Source organism: Branchiostoma belcheri, unplaced genomic scaffold, assembly GCF_001625305.1.
Source record: "Branchiostoma belcheri isolate BF01 breed outbred unplaced genomic scaffold, Haploidv18h27 scaffold50, whole genome shotgun sequence".
Taxonomy (NCBI): Eukaryota; Metazoa; Chordata; class Leptocardii; order Amphioxiformes; family Branchiostomatidae; genus Branchiostoma; species Branchiostoma belcheri.
In genome coordinates this window covers 2,091,085-2,105,499 of record NW_017804132.1, presented here as the reverse complement: position 1 = coordinate 2,105,499, position 14,415 = coordinate 2,091,085, and the positions used below count along the sequence as shown (strand labels likewise).

Genomic DNA, 14,415 nt, shown 5'->3' with positions numbered 1-14,415 from the left:
ATACATATTTCTTTGATATGAAATTAAGCCCAATAGTACATGACATCTCATAAAGAAATGCAGCTTAAATCTTATGTTCTTTCAAATAAAGCAGCCACTTTTAATCTAAATGTAGAATATATACTGTAAAAGTCAGTATATACAAAGAGGGGAAATGTTTATAATCTATCAAAGCGATGGGCCTAGTTGATCTTTTGTAGGTGAGTAGTAATCAATCTTTAACAAGATCCTGTAGGTATCAATAGGTCAAAAGGCAACATTCATAATTAATGAAATACATGCAGCATATGAATGGACTGAACAATGATCCTTTGTAATGTCAAACACACAACACACTACTGTAACCGAGATACATGTATATCGATAAACTGACAAACGCTAACAGAGAATTTATGTCCTACTTTTTGCCAGAGGCGTTGAAAAAATGCATTTTTTTCAAAAGCGAAAGCTGTCATTTGGATATACAACTGTATATATATTAAGAATACTTGAATTATAAGAATGTTGACTGGATTTTCAATTTGGAGTATTTCTGTACATGTATTTGTGCCACTATCCACGGAAAGCACAAACAAGTAAAGAAAATCGGTAAAGATCTAGAAATAGAAAACAATGTAGTTTTACAACGACGTTATGATGGACTGAAATAGAGAGGAAACCTACCCACAATGAAAGTATCCTCGTTGATTGTGAATCTTACCGATTCTTGACTTGAAACCAGTGGTGAAAGGTCTGTGAGAAATCCAAACGTACACGTTCACTCGCCTCTTGGTAAAGAAATCCTGATAGAAATTCCCTCAGAAAACGCACAAAGTACCACTCGTATGGTGGCACAGTGTTCTCAACATCCACTTGCCAAACGCTTGGTCCTTTGACGAGTTTTGGGTGCCCCCTGTTACTCCTATGGTGGTACACACTCTTGGAGACGATATTCCTTCAGAAAGTCCCACAGAAAACGCACAAAGTACCACTCGTATGGTGGAACACTGCTCTCAACATCCACTTGTCAAAAGACGGATTCTTTCTCGAGTTGTGTGGCAAGGCATAGAAAGTCCAACAGCACAGAAAGTCCCTCGAAAAACGCACAGAAAGTCCCTTGGCGCAGAAAGTCCCTCGAAAAACGCACAAAGTACCACTTGTACGATAGAACACTACTCTCAACACACACTTGTCAGTCGACAGATCCCTTTACGACTTGTTGACGCTCCGAACTGTAGCGACTGACCTCAGCGCTCGAGCCCGGGCTGTAAGGCCGTGTCAATGGATTAGACAAACACGCGATATGGCGTTTAACAAACAAGGGAGGTCCTCACATCAACCCATAGAATGAGGGGAGGGTCTCCTTGGTCAACAAGAGTCGTTTGCACTCCCAAAACACCGTGACGTCGTGTAAATAGTGACGTAGATGGTTCCTGAAAGGATCCTGACACCTGTAACTGTTTGCCGTGTTTTCAGAGCCGACAAACTCCCCTGTACAGGAATGGTGTCGCCTTTGTTTCCGTCAGACGTAGCGTGATATTAGCCGATTGGACTTTGTTTAAGGGGTGGTCAGGGCATGTTTTGAGGACATGTATGTAAGAAACATAAGGTTGGTGACTGGATGATGGCATGTGGATTACTTCGTTACGGTTTGACAACGGTTACTTTCGCCGCCGATTGACAAGATGTGGACTCCATAACAGGACCAGATGTTGTACACTCAAGAACAGCAATTCTACTGTGCCTAAAAAACACATATTTTCCCGCACTAGGCACAGGCTGTGACGTAACAGCTATGGGACTGGTGAGGTGAGGCACAGGTGAAAATGAGTACCTAGCTTCGGTTAGGGACGTCCTCTTGTCAGAAGATATCAGCACAATAATCTGGTACGTTGTCGTTGTTGTCGGCTTTTTCTAGTTTCTTTGAAATTGTGGAAAGTCAAGAACAAACAGCCAGAGTGACCTAAAAGTCGTTTATTACGAATAGGAATTGCGCAACTTATTTGTTAAACAAGTCAGACTGCAGAGTGATTTGGGTTCCCGCTATGGCAAATTGTGCGTGAGAAACTACAAATCCCCGTGTCAACGCACATTAACGCTACTCAATCCAATTAAATGCTTCAAAGACAACTAAAAGATGTTGTTATTTGGAGTCCGGCAAGTCTATTAGGCGATGACGTCATTAAGTGTTTAAGCTATTAGGCCATGTTGATTTGATTATATGGATGACATCCGCGCGCGCAAGAATTTTCGTCCGTTTCAAAAAAACGTTTTCAGCCATACTGTAGAAACAGATGCAAAAAAAATGATGCAAAATGAGCAAATATATACCGTAAGTTGAAAAAATATATTGGAAAATGATACCAATGTCGTAGAATGCCAATATTAAACGAAAAAGACGAAAATGTAAAGAAATTAATTTGAAGACTAGATTATTCGACATACCATACTCTGTGTCCTTTGTTCAACCTTCATATTCAGATTTCATTATGAAAGCAACTTTTTTAGCAAAACTTTTTTTCGCACGCGCGCATCAGTTTTGGGGTTCCGAGAGGATGCCATCCATATAATCGAATCAACATGGCCTTCTAATAATCCATCCACATTTTCTCAGTCCGTTGGAGTTTCACAGGACGGACAGATGCAGGCTGCAGTAGACATGGACATTTTGGCAGCTGCTGCCGGTTTGTCGCTGCTGTTTTCCACCATGACGAAGGCCGAAATGAAGACGTTGAGGATAGTGACGATCATCACTAGCCCTGTAGCCCAGTTATTGGCCCTAAAATTCGGGGAAAAAATGCAAAAGTTATTGTAATTTAAGTCTATGGTGACGCCAAAACAAAAGAATTATTAGAATTATTTCAAGTTCATCTGTGACGGTTAATGACATTATGAATATCAAAAACTCCGCACACAGAAGTTAAGAGGTTTCCAGCAGGCTTTCTGTCAGAACTCGGACCCTTCTCAAGTTTGAATGACCCGAAGCCCTAGTCACGTGGAAGTGTGACGTCAGCAATAGGTCAAAGATGCACGACAATCGCTAATCGCTTTCATCTTGACGACAAGAGTCGGAGGTCTGGCCGAAAGCCAAAAGGTGAAGGGAAATCTTTAAAAATTATCTTTATTTCCTCACTGAATATCCTATAGTATTTCACGACTAATACCTACATTTCGCAGTATTTGTGATCCTTCGGTTCTTCTATGTTGTAGCGGGACTTGATGAATAACAGAATCCCCACCAGGATCTGCACGATGATGGAACACACCAGCAGGAACATCACGAACTCAAACAGGAAGATCCGACCATGTTTACCCTGAACAAACAAGAAATCGGGGATTTTTAGTATTGAAACATTTGCAGTGTGTGACCTCATGCATGTCAGTCTACTAAGTACTTTTCGTGTCTGAACTCATACAAGACCAGAAACATTAAGGTTGACTCTAGATCTGTGAAAAGAATTCCTACTAGAATTGAGTTCTATACTTCGAAAGAGAATTCTACCATTTGAAAAAAATACTATGATTCGAACCAGAGATCTATCATTCGAAAATAATCACAACGAATTCTGTCATTCGAAAAGAATCTGAATTCTGTTTTTCGAAAAGAATTCTGTTCTTCGAAAAGAATTATGCTCCTCGTAAAGAAGAAGAAAAAGAATTCTATCCATTGAACATAAGTCTTCCTAACTGACCTCATACAGCACGAGTTTGAGCTGTGCGGCGTTTGCCGTCATCAGCGCCATGTCCATGAAGCCTTGCGCCATGGTCTTCTTGTGGGTGAAACTGTTCTTGTCCAGAGGCGCTCCTCCCTTCGTGCTCGGGCCCTTCATCATAGCTCGCAGGTTATGAAATTTCTTCTTCTTCCCATCTTTCTGCTGTTCTTCGGGAATCAACTGTGAAAAACGCCGTGTAAAAAAATTAAGGGAGGACATTTGTTTTATACTCCAACTTTTATTATTCAATCCTCAATGCTAGCACCCATAGCTACAGAAGGACCACCTGGCTACTTTTTGGTGGTCACTTAGATTATCATTACCATAGATCTAAGCATTAAGGGTGCTATCTATAGTATAACAACCACCTGCTGTGAGCATTTGAGACACTCGGGTGGTCGCCATGGACAAGTTTGACTGCATTTGTATTGAATTCTCTCCAAAATCAAAGATTTGTATGTAACAGTTACATACTACCATGAGTTTATTAGATATGGTCTTTCCAGATAATTGTTACACAATTGTGAAGCCACGTGTAGGTAACGACCTGTCAAAACAACAGAAAAACAAATTGGCACAGACGCCAATGTTTCGACCGTACCTTGCATAGGTATGTGACCACTCCTTTAAATTTGGTATGGCGTAGTATTGGACTAGTATTCAAAATTCTTACCAGACCCCGAATGTTAGGAAACTTAACATTTATTCCCTCATTCGACATGGTAAAAATCAGTCCATAGCTTCAGTTAGGGACGTCTCTTGGATATAGGACGCAAAACCGGAGGTACAATGTACCTGGCCTTGAGGAGAGGTACGTTAAGTACCCCCTCCCCCCCCCCGTTATCGAATTAGAAAAGACAAGGCCATCCCAATGTGAGTGGCACAATAGTTAAAACTTACCCAGCGTGTACTTACTGTACGAAACTGCTGTCAAAGTGTTACTTTGTCTGCTGCAACTTGAGTAGAAAACACAAAACGCACAAAAAGAACGCACAAAAACAACAACGACAAGAACAACATACCAGTTGTGCCTGCAGGGTGTCTCCGCCTTCTTGTTTCTCTGCATCTGTCTGTTCCTTCCCGGACTTCTGGTCAAAATCCTTGGTGTCAGACATACTGGGGTCATCAAAGATTGATACTAGTATATCCCGCAGAAAATATCCCAACGTCTGTGTATGTGAAAACGTTTCGATCCATTTGTGTAAAAGGCCAAAGAACTGTCATGCAGAACTTGTTGTACAACTTTGGGACATTGACCCTTTGGGACCCTTTTTGTCGTTATGCATACAAATTCTGATATCCGCCGAGTCAAGGCTGTGTGTTTTTCAAATGTTACAGGTTCGTTATCGTCTGACACCTACAATGTATATTACCATGAACATTTTGTTTGATACTACACGTAGTTAAACGTATAGCTGGTGTGTTACGCCGATGGGCGGCTATACAGATAACTAGCATCGAAAGTTAGAGCTCCAGGCTTTGAGCTCCAGGTAATGAGATACACAGCGAAACACTTACTCCAGCAAAAGGGCAGATTTTGACAGTTTTCAAAATACATTAGCAAAATTTATTGCGACTTTGCAGTTTGGCAAATATAAGACATTATGTGCGTATCCTATATAGTGGACTAATTATGCAACACCAGTACCTTTTCGCAAAAAACGTGAGCGTAACAACAGCAGGAACAGCGATGTTTTTTTATTACAGCTTAGATCCTTCTTTTCCTGGCTTTGGCTTTGTAGGGAAATAACTTAGATCATCTGTTTACTGGCCTTATAGCTACATGCATATACTTAAGCAAAAATGTTGTTACGAAAAATGACAAAAATTGAGCCTACATTTATGTGGCTATATCCTAATCCATAACAACTTATTTTGATGATAAACAATACAAAGTTTGTACACAGAAATTTACGCAGTTGAGCTGTATATAAGATTATTTTTTTGCGTAATCTTCTGAACATTTCGTCGTATATTAAGTTCTAGATTAATCTGTAGAACACGTGGGTCACACGCATGTTGTATTCAGCACTCCGGTGGTAGTTATCGATGGGGTGTGTGCTGAAAAAGAAAAAAAGACAGTTGGTAGACAGTGTAGCGAGAAAATAGGCACATAGTAGTTTTTCATAGAACACAACGCTGTTTCTGCTAGAAATTTTGTTAAAAATCTAGAAAGGCTGGCGAGGGGTAAACTAAAGATCTTTGTGTAAAAAAAAGCAAGATTTCCTGAAGGTTGTTACTTTAGTATCCCACGGTCACCTGTTACTACTATTCCAGAGGGAGGCAGACCAACCGTGGGAACAGCCGGTTGCCCAGCAACCGTTGGCGCATGCGTAGATGAGTCCCCGGGCTGGTCGACCATGACGAAGGCCGAAATGAAGACGTTGAGGATAGTGACGATCATCACCAGTCCTGTAGCCCAGTTGTTGGCCCTGAAATTAAGTACAGTACAACACAAAATGGCTCTTTTAAGAGGGTCTACAGGGGGGTCCTATCAACGTTTAACGCCATATCTAGAATTCTTTTCAAAATTGACTTAATATAATGTCCAAAAATTGTCTTCACGTATTAATCCACAGCCAGTTTTTGGATAGATACCTGTTCAACAAGAGATTCTGCCGTTATTCACCGAAGAAAAGTAGTACGCTACTTGAAATGTCGGACAATTTTTCAAACCTCTCCAGTCCTATGAGTAGTAACATTTTCCATTTAATAATAAGTTGTACATCTTGTTACATGGGTGTCTAACCTTCATCGAAGTAGCCGTATCAGTAATAATTTTATAAGTGCTTACATTTCGCAGTATTTGTGGTGATCCTCGTTGTCTATGTTGTAGCGGGACTTGATGAATAACAGAATCCCCACCAGGATCTGCACGATGATGGAACACACCAGCAGGAACATCACGAACTCAAACAGGAAGATACGACCCTGTCTGCCCTGCAAGTAGAACACAAACACATGTACAGAGTAAAATACTGAGAGATTCAAACCAAACGTCTTTTAACAGGTTGGCAGGTCACTGAAGAATAAAGGAATTTTTCTCAATGTACAAAAAGAATTATACTCTCCGAACAGAATTCTATTATCTAAAAAGAATTAGATCATTCGAAAAGAGTTCTGTCATTCGAAAAGAGTTCTGTCATTCGAAAAAGGATGGAACATTCTATAATTCTAAAAGAATAGAATTCTATTATTCAAAGAGAACAATTTCGTCCCTGACCTCATACAGCACAAGTTTGAGCTGTGCGGCGTTTGCCGTCATCAGCGCCATGTCCATGAAGCCTTGCGCCATGGTCTTCTTGTGGGTGAAACTGTTCTTGTCCAGTTTACAGTCCTTCGTGCTCGGTCCCTTCATCATAGCTCGCATGTTTTTAAACCTCGGTTTCTTCTGATGATCATGATGTTGATGTTGATCTACCTCTGGAATCAACTGGGGAAAATGGGGGTGTTAAAATAGCATGTTTCTTGCACATTTCGATATCATATTCAATAGTTAATCATTTTGCTAGTCTTTTTTTTACCTTCCTTGGAGCAATAAAGACACGTTCTACTACCCACCGCCAGGTGTAGCTGCTTCGGTTGTGTGAAGAACTTCGTGGCGACAGGGCATGAGTTTGAATTGTAGGTTGCTTTATATACGAGTAAGTCCTCAATATATTAACGAAAAAAGTGCTAGCGCAAATTCCGAGTCAAGTCAAGTCTGTGTGTTACAACAAAGTTGACCTCAGATAGGAGACGTTTCAAAATTGCCGCCTTGCAGGCTGCCCCGTCCTTGGCCCCAGGAAGACCTAACCACATACTAGCGCCCCTCTCAACTACAATGTTCCTTGGTTTGTTGTGATACAATGGATAGTGTCAAGCCTGTACTGTTGAATTGCCACCTCTACATAACCACCTGGCTACAGTATGCACGTTTTTGTGGTCCCTAGGATTAGTTTGCTTTCACCCAAGCGTTTGGAATCTTATAGCCTATAGTGTCTATTGTCTCCATTTTAGTGATAATGTCTCCATTTTAGTGATAATGTCTCCATTTTAGTGATAAGGACTTTAACATGCTAGTAAATAGTTGAAAGATCCATTTCAATCATCATGTTGTTTAATGTGATACAAGTAGGGGACGCCATTGTTAAGACACACCTTCTTTTGGTATGACCTTAAAAATGTGAGCGAGAGCCACTCCTAATCATTTCACATTTCACTGCGTATTGCATGTTTACATGTACCAGTACGCTAGGAATTGATTATAAAATTGTTTTTCTAAGTCAACGAGGCTTGAAACGAATCAACAGTCACCCATTAATGTCCACAACTTACGATTAAACAACGTCTTTAATTTGTCACGTCTGCATAATATGGCGAGTACACTACGGACACAAGGTTACACATGTACATGTACATACCACCTGTGTTTGAGAAACGTCTTGTCCTTCTTCTTGCGTCTGTTCCACCAGGGGTTTGTGGTTAGAATTCGTAGTCTCAGGCATTTTTAGGTCTACTCGGATCAAATTATGCTGTAGAAACTCCGCACAGAGGATCCAGTATTCGTGTGGAAGTGTTGTAAGGTAAGGACTTGATTTGTGTCTGGGAGTAATTTTGTGTAATCAAAGCGCCAGCAGACGATATTGCCGGAGGCGGTTTTCGTTGTTGTTGTTCTGCCTTGTTATGAGAAGGTCGATTGTGCTCAGCGAATTGCTAATACGTAATAAGAATATGTATGTGCTTAGTGGGCAACAAGTGCATAATTTTTTCCACCTATATGATGGTCTTTCTTAAATTGCTTCGTGTGATCACACACATATACACATACACAGGCACACAAACACACATACACATACACACACACACACACACACACACACAGGCACAGACAAACACACATACACACACATGCACACTCACTCACACACACATACGCACACGCACACGCACATACACACACACACACACACACACACACACACACACACACACACACACACACATGCGTACACACACACACACACACACACACACAGTCTCTCTCTCTTTCTCTCTCACACACACACACACACACACACACACACAAACACACACTGACAGGGTGGTTTACTTGTTCAATCATAAATTTATTACATACGAAAATCCTAAGACGATCAGTAATACAATGAAAGGGTACAAAAATACAGCTGCAGTATTTACATATTAACGGCCATTGTAAATTTTGACTACTGCAATGCAGCAAAGATAAAGTTATGAATAATGCCTACACTATGTTTAGTACGTTTACAACAGAAAGTAGTTTTCCTTATATGAGAATCATTTACAAAGTGACAAACTTGCACTTGGTTTGTGGAATTTTACATGAGAAGTCACGTAAATTTTGGTATGTTGATCTTACTTCTAGATTCTTTTTCATTAATAGTTTAACGCCTGCTTAAAAGCAGGAAATCGTAAGAAATAACTACGAAATATAGGCGGTTAACTTTTTCAACGCAAATGTCAAGATCACCCACCAACACACACAAAACCTAGGGCCTCAAAACTTGCTACGTTAGTGATACTAATTAAAAGCAAAATCTTACTTGTTATTGTTAGATGTTTCCTTGCTACTCATAGATGACCTGCACATAACGTAGTACCCAACAAAACAAAACAAATTAACTTATTTTTCGTCATATATATTATACCAACACAGATGAACTTTCGTGCTAAGATTCGTTAGTCGCTGATAGTTGGCTGTGTTACATCAAGTGGTCGGACAGATGCAAGTGGAACTCTGCGCCAAAAGAGCCGCCATTGTAGACGTATAACCGACTAAAGGGAGAAAAAAGGGTTTTCACAAGACGTTGTTAGAGGATTAGATCATTCAAGAAAAGAAATGCAGCAGAAAGAACACTTCTGGCTATAGAACTCTATTCCATCTATTCTTTAAGCTGTTGGGAGAAACACAGTACGTTTACATGCAGCACAACTTAAGTATGCAAATACATATGTAGCTTTCACTGTCTTTATATTGCCACGGTGTTATCCCACCAAATTTATCATGTATGTATGGAATTTCATATCATATGGATATGGATGTATCCCTGTCCTGCGTATTTATTTTTTAGGACGATCCTTTCGGAATCCGAACTGCGGCTAACCTGTTGAGGACTCCGCTGGCGTTATGAGCGCCGCCGCCGGCGCTTGTGGTACTGCAGTGGGAGAAGTTGATGTAGTACTAGCGCCATCTGGCGATTTTGAGCTGTCCTCCAGCATGATGAAAGCAGATATGAAGACGTTTAAAACTGTGATTAACATGACCAGTCCCGTAGCCCAGTTGTTGGCTCTGTAGTAAAAAAGGCAAACAAAAACATCAGAGGCATAAGAAACCAACTAGATACATGTATAATCGGTATGGGTTTTAAAAAAATGAGGGACAAAAATACAGCAGTCCAAATTATCTTCGTGTTCGAATCCGAGCCTGTGTTCTTTCTCTTTTCACTAATATTCTTAGCGTGACCGTAAATTTGCAATTGAAATGTTGCTTTTTATACGATTTATGCACTTTGCCCCTGAATGAATTTGCCCCTGAACGAACGAATGAATGAATGAATGAATGAGGCTTTATTCTCGTATCGTGCGGTTCACGCGCCCAGTCCGTGTGGGCTTATACCACACCATTTGATAAAGGGTGGTACAGAGAATCAGAGGTACATGGATAAAATTACATACCTGTCTGCCCTGTGTTGGTCGTGATGCTGCTCGATGTTGTACTGAGACTTGAACAGCAGCAGAACTCCCACCACGATCTGGAACGCGATGGACAGTCCCAGCAGCGCCACGATGAAGTCAAAGAACGGGATCCGGCCGTCATGACCCTGAAAAGGGAGAAAAACATACGTGAGGTGGTTCTTGATGACATATGATACATACACATAGTGAATGCGTTCATAGTACAGAGACACATATATGATCACACTCACATCCACACACACACACACACACACACACACACACACACACACACACACACACACAAACATGCACGCACACACACACAGATTGAGGGAGAGAGTGAGAGAGACAGGGAGAGAGACTCAGAGAGAGAGAGTGAGGGAGGGGGAGAGAGACTCAGAGAGAGAGAGAGATTCAGAGTGTGAGAGAGAGAATGAGAGAGAGGGAGAGAGTGAGTGAGAGAGACTCAGAAAGAGAGAGTGAGAGAGGGGGAGAGAGTGAGAGTGAGAGACTCAGAAAGAGAGAGAAAGACACGGTGAGAGAGAGAATGAGGGAGAGAGAGAGAGAGAATGAGGGAGAGAGAAAGCAAACTCTTACCTCCACCATAATAAGCTTTAGCTGTGCGGCGTTAGCCGTGAGAAGTGCCATGTCCATGAATCCTTGCGCCATGGTCTTCTTCTGTGCGTAAGCATTCATCCCTAGAGGGGGTCTGACTTTGGGCGGCCCGGTCCGCACCTTCTTAAAGAACACGAACTTAGACTTCCCTTGTATCTCATCTTGTGGAATCAGCTGTAATAAAGAAATAATTTTAAATTTCTTTGACCTAGCCTGAGTGTCAGCCTTTTCAGCTTTGGTCCGCTCCCCAAGATCCGCTACCGGACGAAAGCTAAAAAGGATGACAATCAGGCTATCTTTGACCAGGGTGACTTTTTAAATCGCTTGTTTCGCCGTTTTGTTTTGTAACAGTTGAGAGCAAACTTAAGACACGTTTTTAATGTTGAACTGAGGATTGTGTCATTTGCAAGCGGCTGTAACTTACTAATACTTCTATTTCGTAACATATGTTATACGGATGTTCTGGTAACTTTGTAGCAAAGTACGTGTAACTTTATAGGCATGGTAGGAACAGATATGTAAGGTTCATTGTTTACACATTCCAGAGCAAATGTGCTCAGCTGAGCGGAAATTGTACCTTATACTATTTCCCAAACACGGGCTCCAGCGTAGAAAGACAAATAGAAATAGGCATATTTCCGTTGACCCATGTGCACCTAACGACAGTTGTTGCTACAAAGCACTAGTCTCCATCCACCAGACTCCTTTTGCAGGCCGATGACTAGTAGAAATTGGCCTAAAAAGGGAATATCTTTGACCAGAGGAGATGTCCGCCCATAGAATCTCCAGTTTGCCTGCACATTTCTACTATTTATCAGCCTGTAGAAGAAGTCTGGTAGAGACTAACAAAGCACAACATTATGACAAGCCGACGGCAGTTGCTGAATTTATTTATTGTAAATAGTTACTACTGACATTCATTGAGGCCAAATTTCTAGGATATTTCTTAAAAGTAGTAGAGGCTCTTGTCTTTTCTGTTGATGTATAACATATATGGGGGTATTTTGGAGGAAGGAACCATAAACGTATAAAACTAGTAGCTACCCCTTTTCTAAATTTAAAGGGGGTCTGAAAACTCAAGCACTATGTACTAGTCTTAGTCAAAGTCCGATCATATTTCTTGATGACAGCAAAGTTAGGCTTAACTTCCTCATAATTTATCGCACAAAGTCCAGCTGTTTCCTGTAGAAAAGGATTGTCCTTAACTTGACCCTAAGGATTGACGTGTAGGTTTCAAGCTGTTTAGACGGGCAACAGTAAACACTGTAGAAACGCGTTTACGAGGTTGAAAAATTAAGCGGGGCCCTTTCAGAATATTTTTGTTAGTTTAACGTGAAACCAAGACGGCAGTATGGACAGGTGTGTTTAGTCATTGGCTCTAAAAATAAGGAGATATTCGGGTTACAATCAAAGGTAACGAGAACAACATACACTGTCGCGTGCCAGAAAAACAACTTTTGACTTGACTCAGATTGTTCAGATACGTTTGCGATAACGAATGGAGGCCATTCTGCTTAGTAAGCCCCAAGCAGATCCTAGGGTGGAAAACGAAGACAGTATCAAATTGGCCAGGCAGTATCCATTGGCCAGAGCGGGTCCAATTCGTTGGTGGGGGTAGCGACAAAAAAAGGGCCGGGTAACGATCTTCCCCCACCAACCTCTGCTTGGAGAGTAATTCTTGGGACTGAGTGGTGCAAGTGTTTTACAAAATCCGGCTTGCGATAGAAAAAACTATCGTAGATCCTTGTGACGTCGAGGGTTGTCTTAAACTTCCTTGCCCTCAGAAAACTCTCTCTCTCTGTTTAAAAAGCTCTAGGGGACCCACTATTCACCTTCACTAGCAGACTACTAGTGAGTTCTTTTGGTAATTTTGTTTCACGCTGTTTCTGCTCCTTTCTCTAGTAAGCCCCAAGAGATTTAGACTAGAGTTAAACCCTTTCCCAAAAGATGAACATCCAACTTATTTTCACCACTGAATTGAGTCAGACAACTTTGAATACTGAATTCGCACGGCATTAAATGCCCATTGTGACTGACTTCAGCAGTTGATACTTTAAAGACGTACGTCTAAATCTCAGACGGTGGCTAATTGGCACTGGCTTTTAATCAAACTCAATTCAAATAGTTTAGGCATTGGAATGCAAACGTTCTTTTGTGGTTGTTTGAATCCTGGATTGTTTACAAACTAGTATCCTCCATAAATTGGCCAAATAGACAGAGAACAGTAGACTGCGTGGTCTATTTGGCCTTCGTGGGACAGACAAAACTCGAAACCGAACATTTATATAATATAAATCAAGCATGAACAGAACGTGAAGCAACCAAAAGACTATCCAGCGTATACTGCGTAGCCTCTTATGACCCCACTAAGAAAGATCAACCTGAAAAATTTAACAAGCAAAATGTAGCGTTTTGACATGGATGCAACCAATGTATTAAAGGTAACCCTCTAGTAGTGAAAGAACTTCTATGTGTATCGAAGCGACTTCCTTGTGTTATGTGTCCGGAAACGACCGGATACCACTTCTTCCCCGGAGGCTATATTCAAACCACAGTAAAAGCCAACGTTTACGCAAAGTGTTTACAACAACAGACAAAGTTCCTTACCGCTTGACTCTGAGTTTGCTGTGTGTTTTGTCCCTCTACCACGTTTAGGTCGTTCATTTCCACCTGTGTCTGACTCTGTGGTAGTTGTTGCTGCTGTTGTTGTTGTACCATTTCCGCATCAGTGCTGCACCCCCCTCCTTTCTCCTGGTTTTGTTTTTCAGCCTTAGGATCAGACATATCGGCACGCTAAGCTCCGCTCTAGGTTCTAGACAAGCGACAAGACGCAGCTGTAGTGTCGATCCACTTCCTTCAAGGTACTAGCACACAAACGTCTTTAAGTAAGACAAGGAATTCTTCAAGCACTCCAAGACAAAGCCCCAAGCGACGCCTTCGTTCAGAGTTCCTTCCAAGCTACGATGTGATCATGAATATTCAGGAACCAAAACTGCAGCTCCCTGGGAATTCCGTCTTTTGTGAAGTGACCTGGAAAGACGGCCTCTTGTTTGTCTTCGGGCAGCCAAGCGCTTATAAAATAACCTGTTCGACCGGACCTACTAGTAGGGATGTCACACTAACAAAACAGGGGGCGCCAAGGACTGTTAAAAATGATTCCATGTTGCATTCTTCCGATCAGAATGCTTCCCTTCGCATAAAAATTGGACAAAATTGAGATTTTCTAGAAATTTTCGAAGTTTACGATTTTGAAGGTTTCATTGGAAGATGTTTCAAGTATTGGTCCTGTGGGAATAAGCTAATTAGTCATGCACTAAATAAATTAAAAGAGACCATAAATCAACAATATCTGACATACGTTAAATGATTTCATTGTAACTCTTAAACCTGGCCGACCGGACTACTTTGA

General features: G+C 41.2%; 1 protein-coding gene across 1 annotated transcript; it reads right to left on the bottom strand.

The window, feature by feature from the left end:
* Positions 1–5,674: 5,674 nt before the first annotated feature.
* Positions 5,675–13,892, bottom strand: LOC109480252. The gene is made up of 9 exons (XM_019782400.1): positions 13,614–13,892; positions 10,989–11,180; positions 10,389–10,534; positions 9,818–10,002; positions 8,096–8,187; positions 6,916–7,125; positions 6,487–6,632; positions 5,933–6,124; positions 5,675–5,753 (listed from the first exon to the last, which is right to left on the bottom strand). Exons 1-9 carry the CDS (start codon positions 13,788–13,790, stop codon positions 5,675–5,677), a joined length of 1,419 nt encoding a protein of 472 aa, XP_019637959.1. The 5' UTR covers positions 13,791–13,892.
* Positions 13,893–14,415: the final 523 nt, after the last annotated feature.

What these genes read in the sequence shown, in the direction of transcription:
- LOC109480252 (XM_019782400.1), bottom strand. Translation starts at nt 13,790, where the DNA reads ATGTCTGATCCTAAGGCTGAAAAACAAAACCAGGAGAAAGGAGGGGGG. An exon ending in GACCAACACAGGGCAGACAG is followed by an intron (nt 10,003 to 10,388) that starts GTATGTAATTTT and finishes TTTTTACTACAG; the next exon opens with AGCCAACAACTGGGCTACGG. An exon ending in GGTGACCGTGGGATACTAAA is followed by an intron (nt 5,754 to 5,932) that starts GTAACAACCTTC and finishes TTTCTTTTTCAG; the next exon opens with CACACACCCCATCGATAACT.